Source organism: Homarus americanus, unplaced genomic scaffold (assembly GCF_018991925.1).
Source record: "Homarus americanus isolate GMGI-L3 unplaced genomic scaffold, GMGI_Hamer_2.0 scaffold53795, whole genome shotgun sequence".
NCBI lineage: Eukaryota > Metazoa > Arthropoda > Malacostraca > Decapoda > Nephropidae > Homarus > Homarus americanus.
In genome coordinates, this window is record NW_024742832.1 from 19,608 (window position 1) to 47,071 (window position 27,464).

Sequence of the window (27,464 nt, forward strand, 5' to 3'; positions counted from 1 at the left end):
AGAAATACTGATTGAAGTATAAATGTTTACCTTTGCTCCTAGAAGGGCAGTCTGGGACGTGGATATCTTAGCTGCTAATATAGAGCAGATAGCAACTGCCATTCTGTCTGTGGAGGGATCATTGAAGGTGAGGAGGCAGTCCAGCACCAGCCGGGCGCACCAGTACTTGTCAAATGATACTTCGTGTAGTATTCTATCACAGCATAAAGTCAGCAACCCATTCTTCTGCAACTGTAAACAATAAAAAATATTAAGAGAAAATTTATTTCCTTATACAATGTATATCTTATTACTAGTGTGAAGACTAAAGGAATTAATCCTGAAGATCTTACCATCATTAAGGATTTTAGACACTGAGAAAGGTTGATTCTTTAGTCTCCTGAACTTCAACACCACCGACCAACCCAAACTTGGTAATCTATTCAAGCCGTGCCCTAACTTTATTCATTTTTTGCCCAGTTCACACTCTATAAAAGTGGGTTGGTGTCCTGCTGTAAAACTTGCTTCAGATTTGCTCATGGCAACTGGGACTCCTGCCAACAGTTCACCGTGGCTAATACAGGCAAGTGTGGAGACTGGACATAAAATGATGGTTATGATTCTACAGTGTGGAATCTTCTCACCTCCAAAACAAACACATACACACACACACACACACACTGCTCAATCAATAAAGTTCTTACCGTTTGTTGTACAGTACTATGACATACAGTAATTTTTCTCAACTTGTCATGTCACAAGTCACTACTGTACTATATATCTTAATACCCTGTATATTCAAACGAGACATCTTGCTCAAGGCTCTACCTGTATCTCCCGTCCTCACCACCTACCCTGTTTAGCCTCAGATGCTGTAGCTAGTACCAGACACTGTGTTAAAGACTACTGTTTAAAGGTTAAAACATCCCCACCAGTTATCACAAAGGATCATAGTAATGTTGTATCACTTCTCTCTTTAACTCTTTTCTCTATCATCAGAGCTTCAGTAACGCAACAAGTATTTTTGTCTGTTTGTGTGATCAGCGATATAACTTTTAATTACAACAGTTTGCAGCAACTACCTCATTAAACTTGTCATTTATACCCTTTTCTCATCATGTTCTTCCAATCTTCTACTTTTATATTTCTTACAACCAAAAATACATATACAGTGGTCCCTCGGTTAACGAATTACCTTCCATAAGAATATTCAATTCGGTCAACGAAAAAAATTCAGTTAACGAATTCCTGTCAACATGTTTTCGCTTGCTCACCAGCTGGAATATTAGTCCGCCAATACAGTAATCGGTTCTAGGGCTTAAATTCGTTAACATTTGAGTAAATATCAAGAAGGTTGTACTATTCAATAATTTTCCAAGTTTTATATTAAAATTTTTAGTCATTTTAACAATTATTTAACATAATTGAAGTACAGGAAACTAGTTTTTAGTGCGCCAAACAGCCACTCAACTCACCAAACAGGCATCAGTTTGTATCTCTGGTCAGTAGAGGTAACATCTTGCTTGAGACTCTCTTGAACATAAACTATTACGTATTACGTTTTTACAGTACAATTATTGGTCATTCTGAAATTTATTTTACATATTGACAATATATACTGTAGTGCAGTGCAGTGTTGATTTAAAGAAAATAATTTTGAATTACACCGAGTGAACTTAAAATTTTATGGGTGAAATGACGGCATGAAGCATGGGGTGATTTATCTTCCACCCCCACTTCCTTCTCTTCTCCCTTCTCCACCACCCCCACTTCTAATTCCCATCATCATCATCATCAACCAGGAGCCTTCTACATACACACCTCAAAGTAAGTGTACTTTACTGCATTTATTTTTACTTTGTATGTAATTTTCGGTGAGCTGGAACCAATTACCCAAAATCCCATTGAAACAATGATTTCCGTTAACGAACGACTTTCTGGAACAAATTGTGTTCGTTAACCGAGGGTCCACTGTACTGTACTTGTGCTCATAATTTTCAATACAAATAAAAATAAAAATTGAGGGTTGAAATATATATACAGTACAGTAAGATCTTGTATTTCGCGAGTAATATAGAATGGAAATATTGCACCAAATTCAAATTGACCAAATGCAAATACATAACCTCCAAATGATACAAATTCTGCCTTTATTGCCCTGATTGTGTTTTCCAGAAACTACGTTTTAGGCCTTCCTCAAGTAATTTAATCACATGCTCCGATAACAACGATTCGACCAACAACTTTTCATATTTAAAACCCTAGTTAATTTAGGACCCAATTCAATTTACGTCATTATTTCATTTGTATTTACGATCAAAATATGATAAAAATAAAATAAAATTACATTTTCATATAAATAATAACTAAATGCGGATAGTATGTATTATGGGGTATATATAAAAAAAAAAAACACTGTAAAAAAATGATGAGCAACTTGCGCAAAGAAGCTGCATTGCTAATGAGTGGTAAACAACAGTCGGAGCTTGGCGGGCCTTTTGTTTTCACGCATCTGGAACAGGAACTGGAGAAAACTTTCCCAAGTTTCTTACAGCATTTTTGTATCCCTATCCAATATGGGCAAGAGAGCAAGTGATGGTAGTGTTGTTTCGAAAGTAATAGAAAGTGTATAAGCTTAGCCGAGAAACTAGATGTGTTAAAACGATATGAAAAAGGTGAGAGGTCTGTGGATTTTATATAGAGCAAGCAATGAACATATTTTCTGAAGTGGATCCATAAAAAGAACAAAGCATTAAAATTTAAATCAATGCAAATGACCTCTACATAAAGGTGTATAATGAGAAAAGAAAGCAGCTGTGCAAGGTTCTTTTGAGAGCTATATTATTCAAAGGCCTAAACCATCAACTTCAGCTACACCATCAAATTCAGCATCATAAGCAGCTTCAATATCAACTTCAGGTTCAGTAACAGTTTCAGCAACAGATTCATGGAAAGCTACAGCTTCAGCCAGAGTTAAACCCAATATCTGAGGAAAAACTCTCACAATATTCATTGGCTGTCCTTATGTTCTAGACTTTACCATCATTGGTGAGTAGAATTTTAGTTTTACATTCATAAATATTATTTAAAACATATATGAACAGTAAATAAGCGTTGGTTTCATATTCATATGTTGAGAAATGACGATATATTTTCACATGTACGCACTTACTGTTCATACGTTGGCGTTCCCTATCATCTCACCTTACTTCTTTACCATTAGTGGTTAGCTACTTCTAGTGTTCCATTTATTAACATTAAATAACATTACTTAAAACATACATACAGGTATTAAATTTTTTTAAATTAAGTTCACTATAGCAACAACCAGGGTCTTATTTTCTTCAGTTTCTTATGTAGAACCATCGTCACTCACAAAAACAATGCCGTCTTGTCTCTTCATGTGTGTTTTAATATTGTACGTATTATAAATGAAATGCATTGTTCATTTCACATATATAAACATTAATTCAATAAAACACATATTCGGTAATAAAGAATAATGAATGTTTTGTACATATTCTTAAGATAAATGACTGTATGTTTCCTTGAGCGCGCACGTATACATTGGGTGTAAACACTGACAACAATGCCGTCTCTTATCCTCTTGTGTTTTTAATATTCTACGTATTATTAATGAATTGTATTGTTCATTTCGCATATATAAAGATTAATTCAAGCAAATACATATTCAGTAATAAACAATAATGAATCTTTTGTACATAATCTTAAAAAGATAAATGGCGCGGTATCCTTAAATGCACACGTATATGTTGGCGTTCCCAATTCATCTCTTTTTTTTCTTTGCCATTAGTGGTTAGCTATTTCGATTGTTCCATTTATTAACATTAAATAAAGTTACTTAAAACATATACAGTCGGCACTTAACATACGCGGGTTTATAATACACGGATTTGCAAATACACGGATTGGCCACCCGGAGGAATATTCTGTACATTGAAGTAATTGAAGTACATTCAAATCGCGCGCCATTCAACTCGCGCACGGCACCGAACACGGGACACCGCCCGCTCCCGCAACCTCACACACACACATGCATAGCTCTCCCTCACTCAGTCAGTCTCGCTGTAACCACACTTGTGTTGACATCAGCATTGTAGTTGCAAAAATATTACATTTCCGTGAATGTATTATATCAAGCACAGTATGAATAGAATATCACTAATATAAGAGTATTTTAACCGAAAACTACTAAAAAAAACGAGTAACATCTCTTGAACATCAGAAGGTTAGGTAAAGTCTCTTGTTTTCGTCATGTATTTTATCCTAATTTACATTGAAATACATCACATTTCAGCAAAACTACTATTTATTTCTGAGAATATGGAAATGTAATATTTTGCTGAAATGACGTACGTATTACAGTGGAAAGTGACGAAAGCAATGACTCGCTTTCTTTCGCTCAAAAGATGTCACCGTAATCGCTTTTCGAATGGTTTTCAGTTAAAAAACTGTTGTATTACAATAATATTCTATCCTAATTCACTTGTGATGCAACATTTTTTTAACTGAAAACCATTCGAAAAGCGATTACGGTAACATCTTTTGAACGAAAGAAAGCGAAAGTCATTGTTTTCGTCACGATTTTGTCCCACATTCCACTGTAATACTTACGTCATTTCAGGAAAAATATTTCATTTCTGTGAATGTAGTATATTAAGCACAGTATGAATATAATATCATTGTAATATAACAGTATTTTAACCGAAAACTATTAAAAAACGAGTAACATCTCTTGAACATTGGAAGGTTAGGTGAAGTCTTTTGTTTTCGTCATGTATTTTATCCTATTTTACATTGAAATACATCACGTTTCAGCAAAATTACTATTTATTTCCAAGAATATATTCATTCAGGCGCAGTTTAGGTAAAATATACGTGTGATGTAACATTTTTTTAATTGAAAACGATTCGAAAAACACGTACCCTCTAGCCCTCTTCAAGGAGAGGACTGGGAGAATCTGTTTGGTGCTGCAGACGATGGCAAGGTAAATGATTTGGATGGATTTTAATGAAAATATTCAGAAATATGGTATCGTAGTATTTATTCAAGTCAATTAGGATAGAATATTATTGTAATACAACAGTAGTGACGATGTGGAGGAGGCGGAGGGATAGAGCGGGGAGGAGGTGACGGGAGGGAGCAGGGACGAGTGGAGATGCCAGCCAGCACATTACGGGTGTATTAATTGTTTTTATAGCTATTTTTGCATTTTAATGTTAAATACTGTACATTACGTTTCAACAAAACTACCATTTATTTCTGAGAACATGGAAATGTAATATTTTTGCTGAAATGATGTACGTATTACAGTGGAAAGTGACGAAAGCAATGACTTTCGCTTTCTTTCGTTCAAAAGATGTTACCGTAATCGCTTTTTGAATGGTTTTCAGTTGTGGGATTATAAGACTAATGATAGGATAGAATATTATTGTAATACAGTACGAGTACAACAGTTTTTTAAGTGAAAACCATTCGAAAAGCGATTACAGTAAAATATTTTGAACAACGAAAGAAAGCGAAAGTCTTTCGTCATGATTTTATCCCACTTCCCACTATAATATGTATGTCATTCCAGCAAAAATATTACATTTCCATATTTATTTCCGAGAATATATTCATTCAGTCACAGTTAAGGTAAAATATACTTGTGATGTAATATTTTAATGAAAATCCAGTATCGTAGTTTTCTCTTGTTTCAAATTTAATTAACAAAGATTGATGTTTCAAATGTAATGAACAAAAATTTATGTCCAGTATCTATAAATTAACTTTAATAAATGAATACTTTGTTTTACATCGACCTGTGCTACCATACCATGGATTTGGCTACTTTGGGCTCGCAAGAGATCTGCCCTGGCAACTGTACCGACACTCACAGCTGGTGGTGCGTTGGTGCATCGTTTTCATTGTTTACTGGTAGTTACTGGTAAATATTTTTCAACCTAACGAAACTATTACCCTTTTAGAGGTTGACCCCCAATTTTTGCCAAATAATTTGGTCTTAAAAACTCGAACTACACACAGGTATATACGGTAAATAAGGACATGGGGGGGGGCCAGGGATTTTTTAGGGGGGGGGGGCAGCAATAGTACACGGATTTTTAATATTCACGGGTATCTCTGTTACCTAACCCCCGCAAATGTTAAGGGCCGACTGTACTGTAAATCTTTTGAACAACGAAAGAAAGCGAAAGTCATTGTTTTCATGATTTTATCCCACTTTCCACTGTAATACGTACGTCATTTCAGCAAAAATATTACATTTCCATATTTATTTCTGAGAATATATTCATTCAGTCACAGTTAAGGTAAAATATACTTGTGATGTAATACTTTAATGAAAATACCCGGTATTTAGAAATACGGTATCGTACAGTGACCCCTCGGTTAACGAACTCAATCCGTTCCAGAAGGTCGTTCGTTAACCGAAACCATTGTTTCAATGGGTTTTTGGGTAAGTGGTTCCAGCTCACCGAAAATGTCCTAAATTCAACAAAAATGGTAGAAAAGTTCACTTACTTTGAGGTGTGTATGTAGAAGGCTCCTGGATGATGATGATGATGATGATGGGAATTAGAATGGTGGTGGAGGAGAAGGGAGAAGAGAAGGCATTGGGGTGGAAGAGAAGTCACCCCATGGCGCCATTTCACCCATAAAATTTTAGCTCTCTTGGTGTAATTCAAGATTATTTTCTTTAAATCAACACTGCACTGCATTATATATTGTCAATATGTAAAATAAATTTCAATATGACCAATAATTTGCTTGGAAACACAGAAGAAAAGCGTTTAGTAAGAGAGTCTCAAGCAAGATGTTACCTCCAGTGAAAACAGAGAGAGTCTAACGCCTGTTTGCTGTGTTAAGAGGCTGGATGCCGCGCATTAAACTAGTCACTTTACCTTCAATTATGTTCAATAATTGTTAAAATGACTAAAAAATTGAATATTAAACTTTTAAAATTATTGAATAGTATAAACTTCTTGATATTTACTAAAATAGTAAGGAATTTAAGCCCTAGAACCGATTAATGTATTGGCTGACTGATACTAAAGCTGGTTGCCCGGCCAGTGCAAGCGAAAACATGTTGAGGTCGGTTCGTAAGAAATTCGTTAACCGAATTTTTGTTCGTTAACCGAATTGAAGATCCTTATGGAAGGCAGTTCGTTAACCGAAATTTCGTTAACCGAGGCGTTCGTTAAACGAGGGGTCACTGTAGTTTTCTTTTGTTTCAAATTTAATTAACAAAGATTGATGTTTCAAATGTAATGAACAAAAATTTATGTATCTATAAATAAACTTTAAAAAATTAATACTTTATGTTTTACATCGTCCTGTGCTACCATACCGTGCATTTGGCTACTTTGGGCTTGCTATGATGACGCAAGAGATCTGCCCTGGCAACTGTACCGACACTCACAGCTGGTGGTGCATCGTTTCCATTGTTTACTGGTAGTTACTGGTAAATATTTTTCAACCTAACGAAACTATTACCCGTTTAGAGGTCGACCCCAAATTTTTTGGAAAAAATTTGGTCTTAAAAACTCGAACTACACACAGGTATATACAGTAAATAAGGACATGGGGGGCCAGGGGTGTTTTTAGGGAGGGGGGTGGGCAGCAAAAATACGCGGATTCTTAACATTCACGGGTATCTCTGTTACCTAAGCCCCGCGTATGTTAAGGGCCGACTGTATTAATTTTTTTTTACATTAAATTTTCTACAGCCACAACCAAGGTCTTTTTTTCTTCATTTTCTCGTGTAGAACTACCGTCCCGGACTCCCGGCTGTAAACACAAACGAAAACAATGGCGTCCCATCTCCTCTTGTGTGACCATATTATTATTCACTTATATTGTACTGTATGAGGTGCATTCAGAAACATTATTTAATGAATATAGTTTGCAATTTTCATTAATTGTATTGTTTTGGGGGAAAAGAGGGTAAAAAGCCACACAAAAGATATGAAAAGGTCACACTTGGGAATGCATCTCATTATTATTGCTTTATTTTAATGGTAAGTAATGATTCGCGATAAGACGATTCACCTTACACTGCAATATTGGAGGACACATTAACGTCGTTATTCGAGACTTTACTGCACAGTGGCCCCTCAGTTAACGAAATTTCTGTTAACGAATTACCTTCCCTAAGAATCTTCAATTCGGTTAACGAAAAAAAATTCGATTAACGAAATCCTTACGAAAATCACATTTTGTTTTGAACATCAGCTGATAAGCTGAGGAGGTACTCAGCCAATTCAGTGATCTCTTCTATGTTTACATTCATTTCCATTGCAGTAAATATCAAGAAAATTGTGCTCTTTAATATTTGTGCATTTTAAATTATTGGTCATTCTAAAATTTAGCCATCCAAGCTCTGTCTACATAAAGTCTTCAACTATTATTTTTGGCTCGATATATGTAACTTTATTCATTTATTGAAACTCATTTACATGCACACACTGTCCTAAGGGCAAAGCTGAACTGTATATGTAATCAGAATAATGTACAAAATGATTACTAAAATTTTTGTCTAGTGCAAACTATGGCATGTTTACATTCAAATTAATCACTATCTTATAAGAATTCCAGCAATGTAAATTATATTCTGTCCGGTCATTTCTATAAAATTTTATGAGCAAAAAACAAAAACTCAACAAAATATAACATAAATAAATAAATTAAATACTTCACCAGACCTTACCCACTAATTGTCAAAGTACAACTCACCTCCCTCTTCCCTCCCTCCCTACCCCCCCACCTTCCCAAGATTGGGGGTTTTCAGAAGGCTTTAAGTTTTAACCATATATAATATCTCAGACTAAAGTTAGGAGAATATAATTTGCATTGCTGGAATCCTTGCAAGACAGCGAATAATTTGAATATAAACGTCATATATTTTGCACAAAAGATAAAATTTTTGCTCTCTCTAATAAAAATCTTAAATTAGTCTAAAATTTGTATGTCTAATGCAAATTATAGCTTGTTTTTATTCAAATTAATCACGATCTTACAAGAATCCCAGCAATGTAAATTATATTCTCCCAGGTCATATCACTGGCATTTTATAAGAGAAGCTTAGTCACTTAAGGACTGATAAATAAACACACACTAGACCTTGGGTGCCAACTGTCAAACTATCACCTCACCTCCAGCTTCCTCCTCACCTCCAGCTTCCTCCCCCCCCCATGCTCCCTCCTTCCCTCTCCCCCATCTGTCCAGCCAGGGTTTTAGGCTTACAGTTTTTATCATATATAATATCTCAGACTAAAGTTAGGAGAATATAATTTGCATTGCTGGAATCCTTGCAAGACAGCGAATAATTTGAATATAAACGTCATATATTTTGCACGAGATAAAAATTAATCACCTGTATCACATTACAGTAGTGATTTAAGAGTAAGAGTATATGTACGTATATATATATAGTGATTTAAGGGCGATTTAGGGGAATTTTAGGAGTGTTTCTGACTGTATGCGTTTTTGGCTTTACTTTGTATATACTTTTCTGTGAGCTGCAACCAATTACCCAATATCCCATTGAAACAATGGTTTCGGTTAATAAACGACCTTCTGGAATGAATTGAGTTCGTTATCCGAGGGACCACTGTACTTGGTAAACTTAACTCCCTTGTGATAGTCCCACTTCTCCTTTCCTTATTTGGCCGCTTAGGTGGGTGTCTCCTAGCACCAGTAGGACCCCCAGTAGAGGTAGAGGCAATTTGATCACCAGAATGCTTCTTGGAAACATTCTTCTCACATTGTCTTTTCATATTCATCGCTAACACAACAAAATTGGAGAAAACAGCAAAAATTACGGAGTAATTGGCAGAAACCGCGCGATTCAACTGATCACGTGATGTAAACAGAGAGCGCTGGTGTAAACCGTTATTAGTCCTCACTGCGAAACATTCTTTAGTTGTACCCCACTTAACGCGGTCAATTGAACCCAGAGGGTCCCGCGTTAAGTGAAAACCGCGTTAAGTGAATAACAGAACATATGGGATTAATTCCAATAGAACCCAGCCCGACCCCCAAACTCCACTTTTTGACGACAAATAACTATGTTGTAGTAAAAATTCTATCTTAACTTTATGGTGGCATGAAAAACAAGTAATATAGAAGAGGTTAGGTTAGGAAAGATAAAGGTTAACATAGGAAAAATAAAGAATAGGTTAAAAAACGAAAATTTTTGAGGAACACTCACGGTAGTAGAAGAGATGGGTCGGCATACGGGGATGGAGGCTGGTTCCGAGGCAGAGGGCAGATTACTGCCCCTCAGGTGAATCACCATTACTAGGTGAATCACCATTACTAGGTGAATCAATATCACTGTCACTTACAGTTGTTATGGCTTCCCTGACAAATCCCTCAAAATCAACTTCACTATCACTATCACTGGCTTGGGCTGGCTGTGGTGGGTTGCAGGCGAAGAACTCGGTTATGCTTTGCTGACGGCTGGCTTTGATGTTGTCATGATACACCGTGATGTACGGCTCCATAGCCTGCACCAGTCGGGTATGGAAGACGTCATGGCGTTCATCGTCAGTGTCGCGGGAAACGATGGACTTAATTTTTTCTGTTAACTCTATGAGACACTTAATATCACTATGACTTAAACTAGGTTCTTCGGAGAATGACGCACCTTCTTCCTCCTCTTCACTGGCGGGTTCTTCTTCCAACATCTCGTCGGCAGTCACTTCAGGATCTCTGATCACCTCCATGATGTCTTCGTTGGTGGTCTCGGAGAAGCCTTCAGCTGTAATACTGAGCGCAGCTTCTCTGGCAAGGTCCACTGCTACTGCAACAGTCTGAACCTGACCAGTCACAGGTTCACTCCTCCTCTCACCTGGTATGCCATGCAACACATGTCTCCATGCGTGACGAATCGTAGCAATAGTCAGCAGATCCCATGCCTCCACCAAGAAGGCTACAGCTTGTTTGACGTTAAACTTCTTCCAAAATTGTTTGACGAGAAGTTCTTGAGTCGCCAACTCTTGTTCCTTGTCCTCGTCGCTTTTACTCTCGCTGTCGGTGTCACCCAGCTTACGCAACTCATCCTTGGTGTTGGTAGAGTCGTTCAGGAGCTTGAATTTCTTTGCCGAGTATGCAGCTTTAACATTGCAGATTAACTCCTGGTCCATGGGCTGGATTAATGACGTAGTGTTGGGAGGAAGGAAGACCACTTTTACGTTGGGGTGACGATCCATAAGTAGGGGCGAGTGTCCAGGTGCGTTGTCAAGGAGCAACAAAATATTGAAAGGAACATTCTGTTGCTCGCAGAATTTCTGCACGTCAGGAACAAAACAGTTGTCAAACCAGAAGAGGGACAGAGAAGAGGACATCCACGCCTTACGTGCGGTTAGCCAGTGGACATTAAGCTTGTTCATGTCCATATTCTTGTAGGCGTGCGGCTTGCGGGCTTTGTGAATCACCGATAACTTTGGTTTACAGGTACCGGAGGCATTGGTGGTAAACAGGACGGTGATGCGTTCCTTCTGCATCTTCCGGCCCCTTACCTTGCTCGCAGACTGGACAACGAAGGTCTTGGAAGGTAACTTTTTCCAGAAAAGACCAGATTCGTCCATGTTAAACACCTGGTCGTCACTGTACTGTCCTTCCTCCATAATCTCACGTAAAAACGGAGGAAAATCTCTAGCCGCCGCACGGTCAGCACTCGCTTCCTCACCAACAATGCTGATGTTGGTGACCTTGTTCCTCCTCTTAAACCTATGCAGCCAACCATGGGAAGCATTGAAGGGTTTGGGCTCTGCAATTCCCAGTTTACGTGTCACTGCTGCGTATAGCTCACGTGCGTACTCCTGCACTGAGCGCGTGTCCACCGCCATGTTGCGTCGCGCCTGACGCACCAAATAACTCACCAGCAAAGTTTCCACTTTTGCCAGCACCCTGTTCTGGCAATACCTGATAGATGAAGCACCTGCAGACTTTGTGATCTTCATGTGCTCCTTTATCTTGGCTGCATCCTTCTTTATTGTACGAATCGTAGATTCGTTGACGCCATGCTGGCGCGCGAGATCAACTTGGCGTCTTCCTTTCTCCAAATCTTGAACAATTTGGTATTTCAGCTCGTAGCTTAATGAACGTCGTGTCTTCTTTGGTTTAGTGCCGCTGGGTCCAGGTAAGGAAAGGTTTCTCTCTGGGGGTGGTGGTCCGGCGGAAGCCATTTTACGGAACAATGGATGCGCGTTAACCCGGCGTGGCCTTGAGGGATGAAACTGCCGCGGCTAGGTCAAGCGTCGTCTCTCCTCCCTCCCTCCCTCCCCGGGGTAGTCACGTCATAATACTTTAAGCCAATTACAGCTAGCAGCAGAGGGGGGTAGGGCTGCATGGCCAATCACAGTCCGAGACGTCATATGACGTCAGTGATAACGCAACAAAGACACACACTGCGCAACCTTACCGCGCCGCTTACCCAAGTGGAGGGAGGAGGAGGGAGAGGCAGGCAGGCAGGCGGGCGGGTGGGTGGCGCGTGGTCAAAATCTAAAAATAGCATCCGAGCCGGACACTCACCGCGTATATGTGGAAAAAACCCGCGTTAAGTGAAAGTTCAGCTTTGGCAAGGCACCGCGTATATGCGAAAACGCGTTAAGTGAAAGCGCGTTAAGCGGGGTAAAACTGTATTGTTTTCATACAGTATTTATGGGTAACAGCTAAATTTGCAAAAAAAAGAACAAAATTTACAGAGTATTTCTCAAACAAAAGACACGAATCAATTGAACATGTGATGCCGAATGTGAACTGTAAACATTGCATAACCCCTCACCACGCTTAAAACGTTGAGGATGGAATTGCGCAATAGCCAGCATTCGTAGGCAAAAGTTTGTGTTTTACAAACGGCGTTCCCCTATTCATCATTAACGTTGACAAAACACACGTTGTAGCAGAAATGACTGTAACTGGTATGAGGGCTGTGACCTCATTCAAGACGGTAGCCAGCATTCAGGGGGCTGGATCTCATTAAATTCACGAGATTTTAAGCCAAAGATAAGACTTGGTTACATTAGGTAGTGCTCGCGAAATTCAAAAACGCGAAATGAAATCACGCGAAATATGAGATTTTACTGTATATATATTTACCGGTACTGTATACAGTGAACACTCAATATAACAGACTTTCCTCTCTACATAATCTATCTGTCGTTGTTGTAGGTTATGTATCTAAGCTACTGTGCCGAGTAGCAGCCTTGTATATAAGCTACTGTGCCGAGTAGCATCTATGTATATAATTACGTGGCAACACTGCACGTGTTATGTGGCAACATTGCCCCGAGCCTGCCATATGGCAAGGTAGTCTCAGTCTGACTCCGTGCCTCGTGCAAGGCACACGCTAGTCACCACTTGTATTTCTCCTATCCGTTAATAAATGGACTTCAGTGTTACCCGGTGTTTCCCTACCCATCACTGCATTCTTCAGGGAACACCTGGAACCTTCATGGCGCAGTGAGTAGGATCTGTGGACTTACAAGTGTGTGAAGAATGGACAGTTAGCCGGCGACGTGCAACTGCCGGCGATGTGCGTGTCGACTCTTAGTGTGTTGTGTTGTGTTTCGCCGGGACGTGCAGTGTTGCGCCGTCACAGTGCTTTTTAGTGACGGTGGCAGTGTTAGTGTCAGTGTATTAGTGTGTCTAGAGCTGAGAGTTGAGCATTGGCCTGTTTTTTGTGGTACCCACGGAGCACGCAGGCGTGCACCCTTCTCGCGTGACATCTGGGGAGACACTGACGTTCTTGCCTCCAAGGGCGCTCCAGCCTAAGGCCACCGTGATCTGCTGACACACACACACACACACACACACACACACACACACACACACACACACACACACACACACACACACACACACACACACACACACACACACACACACACACACACACACACACACACACACACACACACACACACACACACACACACACACACACACACACACACACACACACACACACACACACACACACACACACACACACACACACACACACACACACACACACACACACACACACACACACACACACACACACACAACACACACACACACACACACACACACACACACACACACACACACACACACACACACACACACACACACACACACACACACACACACACACACACACACACACACACACACACCACACACACACACACACACACACACACACACACACACACACATACACACACACACACACACACACACACACACACACATACACACACACACACACACACACACACACACACACACACACACACACACACACACACACACACACACACACACACACACACACACACACACACACACACACACACACACACACACACACACACACACACACACACACACACACACACACACACACACACAGCCACACACACACACATGCCACAGCCACACAGCCACACACACACACACACACACACATACACACACACACACACATACACACACACACACACATACATACATACATACATACATACATACATACATACATACATACATACATACATACATACATACATACATACATACATACATACACATACACATACATACATACATACATACATACATACATACATACCACACACACACACACACACACACACACACGGACAGAACAGTGGACCCTATGCATTATTTCTGCGCTGTTTACGTCATATATATGTGGTTGAGCTGATGAGGCGCCACTTTATATACTAAATAGCGCAGTTCAAGCATACTAAGATGGGCGGTAAGAAGGGACAACGTCAAGATGGGAGACACGACTCCCCACCACCTTCTCCTCTACCGGGCACAGATGGAGCTTCTGCGCCCACCGCCCCTTATCCTTCACCTACAGCGACGGACATTGCCACAATTCTGAGGTGGATGGATCACAGGGACCAGAGACGCAGAGAGATGGAACTTCAGAGGGAGGAGACACGAAGAGAGAAGGAAAAGGCGCACTTTGATGCAATATTGGCGACCCTGGCGCTAACCCACCCACCCTCCCTCACTCGCGCACCAAGGCGCCAGTACCCTCCCTCCTCCACCACACCAGCGTCCTCCAGGTACTCTTGCTACTCCAACAGCTCCCAAGGCATCTGTTCAACCCCCACCCGCCCTCTCACCAGACGCCACGTTTCAGCTTTTTCGTGAGTGGAGGCGGCGTTGGACAGATTACTCCACGATGGTGGACCTTGACAGCATGCCTCCAAACAAACAGCTCATCCAACTGCGGATGTGTTTGTCGCTGGAGACCCAGAGAGTTTTGGAGCACACGTTGCAAGTGCCTCCCGATTCTACATCTTCAGTGACGGGATGTGCTCAATTTTACAGGAGCACGCGAAGGTCGGAATAACGAGGCCTTTATGTCACAAGGCTTCACCAGCTGCAAGCAGGCTGGAGAATGAATCTTTGACGCATTTTTTTTTTTAAGGTTTGAAGAGTTTGTCAGAGGATCGACGTCTGCATATGCGCACAGCCGAATGAGTAGCTCTATACACGGATCTTGACAGGTGTCAGGCAAGAAGAGTTGGTGGCAGCAACTATCCCCTGACGCTTCACACCCAGGTGGTAGTGACTGTGTCGGTCATAATGGCGGCTACCAAGTCCGCCTTACCTCTGCCTTTTATGGGCTCCCACCTGCTGTGAGAGCCATCTCACAATACAAGAAGGGTAAGAAGGCGGCCAACAACGGAAGGCTGCCGACGCTTCCATGCCCCGCCAGTGCTTCCTGCAGCAGCTGTGGAAAGCAGCATGGCCCCAAGACATGCCCGCCGACGATTAAAATGGGCGACCCCATTTCGGCCACTGCCCAACACAGACAGGTGCCCTGCACGAGGCCGCAAGTGTCAGGCCCGCAGTCGCCATGGACACCACGGCGCGCTGCCGCCAACCCGCCCAAAAGCCCGAGGACGAGGAGGAAAGCAGCGCACTTAGGGTGGACGCACGCCCAGATGCAATGCGGCCCACGCAGCCCCGCAGCAGCTGAGTCACATCAGAAGGGTGGACTGACCACACGCCCCAGGGGCTACCCCTTCCCCTACCATCCGTCGCCGTCACACACGGTGGTGTCGGGTCACATCGAGGTGATACCGACACCGGCGCTGATACTGACGGTGATAGAAAGCCCTGAAGCACCTCCAGAAACCGCCTCATCAACGCGGCCTGGGGCCACCGCCACAGCCGCGGCACGCATGCGAGCCGCCCCAGATGCCGGACGCTGTGGGCCTTTTCAAGCCGGAGATCATTTACGCCACAGGTCAGTGTCACGGATGGATCGACGTATGCCTACCTCGCCACACCCTTGTTGCTGCGGGAGCACTGCAAGGAGTTAGGCGTGGTGCCCGGAGACTTTCCTTGAGCAGATCCCAGCTGCTCGCATACCGCCAGCAGGGTGAGTCAACGAAAGGACGCACCTGGCACTGCCGCAGGATGCTCCAGAAACCGCGCCTCACTCCCACCCACACAGGACGCCTCGCCCAGATCCTGTATATGGTCACCCTCCGCCCACGCGCTCCTGCACACGCCAAGTTGCCTTTATTAAGGACTGGCACATTCAGAGCCGAGAGCTGCGATCACGCGCTGCTACTCCGTGCTCCAGGACGCCAAGGATCGGTATGACTATCGTGCCCGCCTCTTCAGCCACTCTCGAGATGGGCAGCCTTGTCTCGCTGGCCCCTCCAGGACCCGACGGCTTACACGCGCTGGGGACAAGCAGGCATAGGATGGGCGCCGGGCCGTCGCGGACTATAAGGTCAAGATGCTGAGCGGCCGTGTCTGGTGGAGGAACCGCCGCTTCCTCCGCCAGTCTGACTCCCCTGCTGCTGGCCCCTGACCGAGGACGAGTCCCTACACCTCACGGTGATTCGCCCCACAGTGCACCCCAACACTCAAAGCGATTTCTAGATTAGGAAGTCCGGCCAAGACAAAGACTATGAGCAGTTTGGTAGCTAACTCTATCATCAGAGTCAGGAACACTTGGAACCTTCATGGCGCAGTAGGTTCGTATCCTACTCACTGCGCCATGCGCCATAAAGGTTCCAAGTGTTCCCTGAAGAAAGCAGTGATGGGTAGGGAAACACCGGGTAACACTGAAGTCCATTTATTAACGGATAGGAGAAATATAAGTGGTGACTTGCGTGTGCCTTGCACGGCCCACAGAGTCAGACTGAGACTGCCTTGCCATATGGCAGCCTCGGGGCAATGTTGCCACATAACACGTGCAGTGTTGCCACGTAATTATATACATAGATGCTACTCGGCACAGTAGCTTATATACAAGGTTGCTACTCAGCACAGTAGCTTAGATACATAACCTACAGTTGTCACTACTGCACAGCTAGTATGTTCACCACTACTTATTCAAATTATGCTCTGACGTCCGCAAAACATGTGTGAAACTAATGAGTTGCCCCTCGAGAGACAAGTTTTCTCTAGCGAGAGGTACCGTCCATTTTCTATTATGTCCTGAAGTCTTCTGTAATGTAAATTTAAAGTGCAATGTAACCTGTATGAGCAGCCATAAGTCAGATATACCTACCGTGAGCTGAAGCAGTCAAGATGTATTGAGTATACAGTGGTCCCTTGGTTTACGAACACAATTCATTCCAGAAGGTTGTTCGTTAACCGAAAATTTTGTTAATCGAATCCATTGCTTCAATGGGATATTGGGTAAAAAAAAAAAATGTACACTTACTTTGAGGTGTGTATGTAGAAGGTTCCTGGTTGATGATGATGGTGATGGGAATTAGAATTGGGGTGGAGGAGAAGGGAGAAGAGAAGGAAGTGAGGATGGAAAAGAAATCACCTTTCAGGCGACCCATGCTTGATGCAGTAATTTCACCAATAAAATTTTAAGTTCACTCGGTGTAATTCAAGATTATTTTCTTTAAATCAACACTACACTGCACTATATATTATCAATATGTTAACTAAAGTTCAGAATGACCAATAATTTCAATGAAAAATGCAAAAATATTCAAGACACCAACAAAATAGATGCTCTCTCCACTGTTTTCAAAGCCCAACTGACGCTTTGTGACTGATTCACGCATCTGATGGGCGCACAAAAAACTAGCTCCCTGTACTGCATATATTATCAATATGTTAAATAAATGTTAAAATGACTAATAATTTTAATATAGAACATGCAAAAATATTAAAGAGCACAACTTTATTGATATTTACTCCATTGGAAACGAATGTAAACATAGAACAGATAACAATACTGAATTGGCGGACTAGCCCATCAGCTGATGCTCACAACAAAAAATGATTTTCGTAAGGATTTCGTTAATCGAATTTTTGTTCGTTAACCGAATTGAAGATTTTTATGGGAGGTAATTCATTAACCGAAATTTTGTTAACCAAACCGTTTGTTAACCGAGGGACCACTGTATTGCCATCCTATGTACTTGGCATCAGTTTAATTCTTGCAGTGCAAAACTCAAACACTGATTAGATTTAAAAGTTAATCTTAGGAAATTAAAATTAGCCCATAGCCTAATTTTCACAGCCCAGGGTGTACCGTAACTGAGAACAACGAATATGTATATACGATTGTACGTAAAGTATCGGTGATGGTAACATAGGGTGTATAAAAGAGAGTGCAGTTTGAATAGTTCATTCTGAACGCCTTCCCCTCGTCAACCAGGTGCGTTACTCCATGTCTAACCAACACATATAGTGAATTTGACTTAGCTGAATTGTGTTGAATGTGTCAGTGTTTCTGCTAACGTAATTGAAGTCTTGTGTTAAGTAAGTGTGTTCATGTGCCATCTGCTTTCTTGCACGAGACATATTTTGTGATATTTGTATTTTGATTTCATAGCATTATGAATGCCTTTCCCTTGTCAACCAGGCAAAGTGTGTGCTGCTAGAGCTGCCAAGAGGCCAACAGGATGTCTTTCAAACACAGAGATTAAGATCTAAAGTGGATGGTGCCCGACGAGTCGTACGCCTACGGGTGTGGCAGTGTGTGCAAGGCATGGGTCTAACCCGGGACGAGAGGAACCAAGCCGCAGCATCACGGAGAGTAAACACCCGGCATGTGTTTTGAATACAAGTGGCATAAGCCCTTGGTAACATCCTGTCTTTATTTGTAATTGTTGTCTCGGATATCTTATTCCCGAGTTAATGAATACCGATGTATCCTGTGTTGCAAGAAGTGTTAACAGGTTATAATACTGAAAGAGAGATGAGAGGTAAAGTTGTATCACTGAGTTGTGAGTGCCAGAGTAACCTGTATCCCCGCTATTGACAATAACCGTACACAAACAACAATCTTGTGACGGGTGTTTGAGAAGTGCTATGAAGATTTAATGCTAGTCCAGTCTAGGAAACTTTGTTTCAGAGCCATCATTTTTTTTTTGGTGGGGGGGGGGTGGGGTGAATGGCAGTCGCCCACCTCAAGCTCACCAGGGGTGCCTCGACGGCCAAATTTCTTAAAATAAGGTGCCTCACATTTTGTACTTTACTAATATAATAAAATGACTTAGAGTTTTAGAAATTTTTAGAATAATTTGAATGAAATAATAATGACAATGAATTATGACAAAAAATTATCGATGGCTAACATCTGATGTCACAGTAAATAACAAAAACAAATGAGCTCCGAAGCATCGGTGCTTGTGATGGGCTGCAGTCCTCCTGCCTCCAACTGAGAGGGTAAGGACAAGGACCCGACAAGGGGGTTGGGTTGTTAATCTCCATATTGTACAACAAATTTTTAGTGCTATCAACAGTCTGTCACAGCAGATTCAGTCACATTATACTCAAATTTCTGATGCAAGTTCTCTTATTAAGTTGACCAGGAATGAATTACTAAATATGATAAATGATAATGTTTTCTCTAGTTTGATACAGCCAAAACTTTTGCCGAGTCATTTAACATTCACCCTGGTGACACACATTCAGTGACTGTTGCTAAAAATGAGGGAAGATCACAAATAATTCAGAAGGTCTCTTCACATCTCAAACATTTTCTCAGACACAACCATTGGGAAAAGTAATATTGAGGTTTTTAGCAGCACATCTTTCACTCTTGCAATGAAAGCCAAAATATATTATTTTTCCATATAAGACAAGTTTATTTCAGAAATTGTTAGGCGCTTCTCAGAAAACATGCCCCCTCTTGACAGCTATTTCGTCCTTTGACTGTAATTCAAGAGACTTTTTTGAATTAAGGAACTTAATTCTATCACACGCTCATATCAGATCATTGGTGTGAATGAAATCCTTTTACATTCCCAAATTTTTTTTGCCAAAAGACACTATTCTAACAAAAGCGAAAAGTCAAAGAATCTGATTCAGTTGTATTAAGAGCTAAGGCCTTTACAGTTAACTTATTCTGAAATGTTGAAAATAATCATCAATCTCCCAGTAACCAGCAAACTGTTTTCTGTGTTGGGTTCAGTGAAGCACTATTTACCAACTACGATGAGAGATGATCAAGTGATTGACTTACTTCCGATGGCCGCTGAAAAAGAAGTGGTCAAAACCCTTGATTTTGATGTTTTCATGGATGATTTTGCACAAATGAAGTCTAGAAGATATCCTCTACTACATTACAAGGTATCCATTTCAAACCTTATTGCTTAGCTGAACAATTTGATAGTTTACTGCAAATAGGTGAAAAATAAACCTGTCTAGCTGATACCATTTAATCATTTTTGGTAATAATATTTTGATATTAATAAAGTGCATAGTCTACAATATGTTAGTTAGTAGCATTAAATAAATTTTGACTTATGAGTGGCCTCTCACTGCCTTCTTTGCCGCCCACCCCCTAACCTGAAATGATGCCTCTGCTTTGTTTGCAAATTTTGCTTGCAAACAATTAGCAAACTGTTTACAAACAGTTTACTAACATTTCACAAACAAAATTAGGGTGATTCCTGTTTCCCATCTAGAATGAAAAACAACAAACAAACCATGTATGTGTGGACATGTTTGTAAACATTAGAGTAGCAGTGGTGATTCTCACCAGTTCAGTTCAAAGGTTTCAACCAGTCAACACCGTTCATTTAGTCATGGTTACCATGAGGCCCACTGAGAAAACTTTAGACATCATTGAGACAACAGATTTGTGGTAGAAAAATTAAAATGGATTATTTATAAACTTTACATATTCTTTCAGTGAAGAGATTAGAGCTTCACAGACTTGAGGCACTACTTTGGAGATGGTCTGTCTGTTTTGGTACTTTAAAGGTGTACATGAGACTTGTAAATGAATCTCTGGTCGCCAAATAACTCACTGTGATAGTCAGTCTGATCAAAGCTGGAATTGCTGATCTGTATTTCGTATCCCTTCGCGATATTTTTGGACCAACCATTTGCAAAAGGTTTTCAAAATCAGTGGGAGACATTCAGACAAAATTCCTGAAACCACTTCCATCTTCCAGTTTCAATTCTGTCAGAAGAACATCAGCATAAAATGTTCCTTTTCGTTAAAGCTTCCTCAACCTTTACCCTGTTTTACACTGAATTCATCATTAAGAAAATTGTACAGGCTGCTGCCACATTGTCCTCACTCACCAACATTCTGAAGAGAACTGAAGTCTGGATGCTAAAAGTTTTTTGCAAACAGTTTACATATGGTTCGTTAACTGTTTGCAAACATTTCAGGAACAATTTTTTATAAATGTTTGTTATTGGCAAACAGTTTGCTAAATGTTTGCAAACTAAATTTCCAAACAAAGTTTCCTAGTCTGGACTGACCTTACGTGTAAGTAGTAAAGTAATTGAAAGGACTGATGACCATTCTATGTTGTGTCACTGTCACAGAATGTTACCAGTACCTATAGTAATTTTGACTGATCATTGGTCCTGTTAACGTTGAATGCTTGCTTGGCTGACATGGAAGTAAGGCCAAGTGGTCTGTGTAATTTGTATGTGCTAAAATAAATTTGGTCATGTCTTGAGTGAACTCCAAGGAGTGGTTCATGTGTGCATGTTCTGTTCTGGTACTCAATTTCATTTTAATAAATCATTTGTACTGCTTGTTGGGGTATCGTTATCCTGCAGTATTACCTTTGTTTCTTCCCCTATCTTGGTACCATTACATACAACTGAAGCCACGTGCCCTAGACCTCGCCATGCTACCACATGTTTTAGAGGTTAAAGGGAAGCGTCCGGCACAACCACAAAATTTGTTACGGACACCAGATACATTGTTGCTATAATACCCCTGAATCGGTTCTACCTGATCCCTAATACCAGGATTTTTCCCTTATATTCTTATAAATTTTCAAAATTTACTCCTCTTCAATGTGACACACAGATATTTCTCATTATCACTTTCATATTGGGTGCATGAATTTTTTTCCAAACTTACCATTTTTTCTTCCAAATATTTATAAAGATAAATCAGCAAATAATAAACCAAGTCAAATACAGCTCCTCCCCGACTTATGGTGGGGTTAGGGACCCAAACCCAGGTATTATGATCAGTAAATATACCAATATGCATTACTGGCCACTTCGGACACAAAGACGGGCTAAAAATAGCCCTATCTCCCCCTCTTACAGCGGCCACTTTCCCTTTTTTGTCTCGTCACTGGCAAATGGCAGGCGGTGCGTGATGACAGCTGTGTTTATTACCGGAGTAAGTTATGGTATGTTAGACAGGTTTATAATACATTTTTATTATTTTAATACAGTCAACCCTCACTTTACGCGGTCCCACATTCCGCGTTTCCACGTTTACGTGGTGCCCTGCCAGAACCCAGGATGCTCACATTCCGCGGTGTGTGTACCCCTTTTTCACGGGTGAAGTATAATTTTTTTATTTAGCTCATAAAATTCATACAAATTATCCGGCCAGAATATAATTTACATTGTTGGAATTCTTACAATTTGATGATGATTTTGAATATAAACATCATAGATTTTGCATTAGACATACAAATTTTAGATCTAATGTTTACTCTGAGTAAATATGTTATCTTTTGTGCAAAATATATGACATTTATATTCAAAATATTCCTGGTCTTACAAGGAATCCAGCAATGTCAATTATATTATCCTAACTTTAGTTTGAGGTATTATTTATTACTATACCTTAAAATCTAGTGGTTTTCCCCCAAAAATTTCTCAGAGAGGGAAGAGCCAGCGAGTGTAGTGTGAGAAGAGGGGGAGGGAGTTGAGTCCATTATTTGAATGGACATTAACTTGGCGACTGTATTTCTCTATTTCTCTTAAGTATTAATTGTGTGCATGTACCATCATAAAATTAAAATGTTATTTACACAAGAACATAGGTATTGTGTCGGAAAAAGTGGAGTTTGGGGGTCAGCCGGTCTCTATTTCATTTAATCCCATATGTTATGTTATTCACTTTACGCGTTTCTCACTTTCCGCGGTACCCTGTGGGTTACATTAACCGCGTAAAGTGAGACCCAACTGTATACTGGTAATCTTATTTTTAATCCAGCTTCCCAAACGTAAGTTTCAGAATAAAATAATTAGTGGTAGGACCGTGTGAGTGGTTTATGATGTTCTCCATCACCACTCTTGACACGCTAAACCACAATATGTAAGAGGTAAGAATTTTATACCCGGTATTTAAGACAACCCCTAATTTTGGGCTGATTTTTTTAAGGTGCAAATTCCATCTTATAGGCCGAGATATACGGTAGAAAATGCGCTCGTCATTTGAAAAATTTTTTGGTCCCGACTGTGCAGTCGTACCGCTGTACAGTGGTCCCTCGGTTAACGAACACAATTCGTTCCACAGAGTCGTTCGTTAACCAAAAATTTTGTTAACCGAAAGTATGGAGCGCATGTTGAGCACGTGGATTGACGACCAGACCCAGCGCCTTAAAACACAGTGGGGAGAGTGAGGTGGCTGATGACCCCAGCCTCCTCTCACCTAATGCCAACTTCAGCAAGCAAGTTACAGCACATCAGAGGTAAATTAACAGTCTATGTTTAAAACTTACCTCACACACCTACGCACATAAACATTCAAACACTCACACATGTAAAGTACCCCTGTATACTGTACTTGTAAACATATACGCCTAATAAACTCAAAGTGTTTGTTATTGATGTTTATTTGATATTATGCCCTTGTTTCTTTATTTATTTTATGTTCTATATGTATTGAGTAAAACTAGTGTTAAAATCTGACGGCCGTGACCACCAGTATCCCCCCTATTTACATTATTTCTTATGGGAGAAATTGCTCCGTTATTCACAATTTTGATATTCTCAACAAGTTTCATGTCCGTAGCCTTTGCGATAAGTGAGGCAGCCCTGTATAATATAGTATTTTTTCTTTACTGTTTAATATTTTATATTATCAAAGATAAAACATACACCAACCAGCCTCCCCTCTCCCTGCCTCCCACCTCCCTGCCTCCCCTCTCCCTGCCTCCCCCCTCCCTGCCTCCCCTCCCTGCCTCCCCCTCCCTGCCACCCACCTCCCTGCCTCCTCCTGCCACCCCTCCCTGCCACCCTCCCTGCCTCCCCACCTCCCTGCCACCCCCCTCCCTCCAACTCACAGTGTCTCACACACACACAAGATTTCAAACTCTAGATGTGTGTGTCATGTGGTGTTAGGATATTAGTTAATAAATAATAACTGTCCCGAGTTTAAAAATGCTTTGAAAGCATTTGAGGTGGATGTAGTATAGATGATGAGTGGGTCTCATGTTTTTTACCTAACCTGTTGTTGTCACCCATTTATTTTATAAACTCTTCTTTTGTTTGTGGTGGAGGTGGTGTGTGGATTAGTGGATCCCATGTTATTGACCTGACCTATGTTATGTAAGGCCACTCATTGTATATAAGCCTCTCTCAGTCACTGCAAATTCAGTTGCCTCTGAAGATGCTTTGAATAAAGCAGTGTTTCCCTTTTCCTGTGTGGTTTTATATGTTACCGGCAACAGTTTCCTAAATACTCCCTGCTAAAACGGGGGGTGAATCTTATATGGTGCTTTTTATATCATTATTTATCATTTTATACATTTAGTACACTCACCGTAGGCTGAAGTAGGTTTTACTGTATCATGTGTCTGTGGTGTCTCTGTAGGTGTGAGCGTATTAACGGAATTAATCTTGATTTAGCGAACTAGTCACTAAATTGAGCAAAAAATAAAAAATATAATTCCTTGCATTAAATCAAGAGTATACTGTATGAGACCTACACCTGGCCATGCTACCAAATGTTTAAGAGTGAACTACACCTGGCCATGCTACCAAATGTTTAAGAGTGAACTACACCTGGCCATGCTACCAAATGTTTAAGAGTGAACTACACCTGGCCATGCTACCAAATGTTTAAGAGTGACCGACACCTGGCCATGCTACCACATGTTTAAGAGTGAACTACACCTGGCCATGCTACCAAATGTTTAAGAGTGAACGACACCTGGCCATGCTACCAAATGTTTAAGAGTAAACGACACCTGGCCATGCTACCAAATGTTTAAGAGTGAACTACACCTGGCCATGCTACCACATGTTTAAGAGTGAATTACACCTGGCCATGCTACCAAATGTTTAAGAGTGAACTACACCTGGCCATGCTACCACATGTTTAAGAGTGACCTACACCTGGCCATGCTACCACATGTTTAAGAGTGAACTACACCTGGCCATACCACATGTTTAAAGTGCTACCACATGTTTAAGAGTGAACTACACCTGGCCATGCTACCACATGTTTAAGAGTGAACTACACCTGGCCATGCTACCACATGTTTAAGAGTGAACTACACCTGGCCATGCTACCACATGTTTAATGTGCTACACCAAAGCTACCACATGTTTAAGAGTGAACTACACCTGGCCATGCTACCATATGTTTAAGAGTGAACTACACCTGGCCATGCTACCACATGTTTAAGAGTGAACTACACCTGGCCATGCTACCACATGTTTAAGAGTGAACTATTACTGTCCATGCTACCATATGTTTAAGAGTGAACTACACCTGGCCATGCTACCACATGTTTAGGAGTGAACTACACCTGGCCATGCTACCACATGTTTAAGAGTGAACTATTACTGTCCATGCTACCACATGTTTAAGAGTGAACTACACCTGGCCATGCTACCACATGTTTAAGAGTGAACTACACCTGGCCATGCTACCACATGATTAAGAGTGAACTACACCTGGCCATGCTACCACATGTTTAAGAGTGAACTACACCTGGCCATGCTACCATATGTTTAAGAGTGAACTACACCTGGCCATGGTACCACATGATTAAGAGTGACCTACACCTGGCCAGGCTACCACATGTTTAAGAGTGAACTACACCTGGCCATGCTACCACATGTTTAAGAGTGAACTACACCTGGCCATGCTACCACATGTTTAAGAGTGAACTACACCTGGCCATGCTACCACATGTTTAAGAGTGAACTACACCTGGCCATGCTACCACATGTTTAAGAGTGAATTACACCTAGCCAAGCTACCACATGTTTAAGAGTGAACTATAACTGTCCATGCTACCATATGTTTAAGAGTGAACTACACCTGGCCATGCTACCACATGTTTAAGAGTGAACTACACCTGGCCATGCTACCACATGTTTAAGAGTGAACTATAACTGGCCATGCTACCACATGTTTAAGAGTGAACTACACCTGGCCATGCTACCACATGTTTAAGAGTGAACTACACCTGGCCATGCTACCACATGTTTAAGAGTGAACTACACCTGGCCATGCTATCACATGTTTAAGAGTGAACTACACCTGGCCATGCTACCACATGTTTAAGAGTGAACTACACCTGGCCATGCTACCACATGTTTAAGAATTTAAATGATATCTGTATTAAGAAGGAAAATAACTAAGATAACAGAAGGAATAAAGTATGAAATGGAAAGAAAGAAATACTCGGAGAAGTTGAAGTAGAAAATTAAACAGAAACAAGTATCAAAAAATAAAGAAAAGAAAGATTAAATCAAATTAAGAAATAAAAGAAAAGTAAAACAAATAACTGCCTCCCCTACAATGGTGTACAAACACACGTACATGACAGACCCTCGATATAACGACTTTCCTCTCTATATAATCCATTATATGGAGGTTTAACATCTGACAGACCCTCGGTATAACGACTTTCCTCTCTATATAATCCATTATATGGAGGTTTAACATCTGACACACCCTCGATATAACGACTTTCCTCTCTATATAATCCATTATATGGAGGTTTAACATCTGACAGACCCTCGATATTGCGGACTTTCCTTTCTATATAGTCCGCTAAATAGAGGTTTCACTACACACCTGAGCGTGTGTAGGGAAGTTGTTCATGGCAGTCAGTGTAGTGTGGACAACATCTCTGAGAATGTGTGGATGGATCTGTTCTCCCACTTGCCCCTTGGTCAAGTTATACAAGCAGGCTGTGCCAGCCAGCTGGATGGAGCTCTGACTGCTGTGAGTATTCATCACTGGCAATATCAGCTG

General features: G+C 41.0%; 1 protein-coding gene and 1 long non-coding RNA gene across 2 annotated transcripts; both read right to left on the reverse strand.

Moving 5' to 3' along the window:
- On the reverse strand, window positions 1-27,464 carry LOC121877053 (protein zyg-11 homolog; the record flags this gene model as incomplete). Its single annotated transcript, XM_042382661.1, has 2 exons — window positions 27,285-27,464; window positions 1-231 (listed from the first exon to the last, which is right to left on the reverse strand). Coding segments are annotated over exons 1-2 (393 nt in total), but the record flags the coding sequence as incomplete, so codon positions are not given.
- LOC121877054 lies at window positions 24,589-25,769 on the reverse strand. The gene is made up of 3 exons (XR_006090878.1): window positions 25,679-25,769; window positions 25,219-25,588; window positions 24,589-25,181 (listed from the first exon to the last, which is right to left on the reverse strand). It is a non-coding gene; the product is annotated as an uncharacterized LOC121877054 (long non-coding RNA).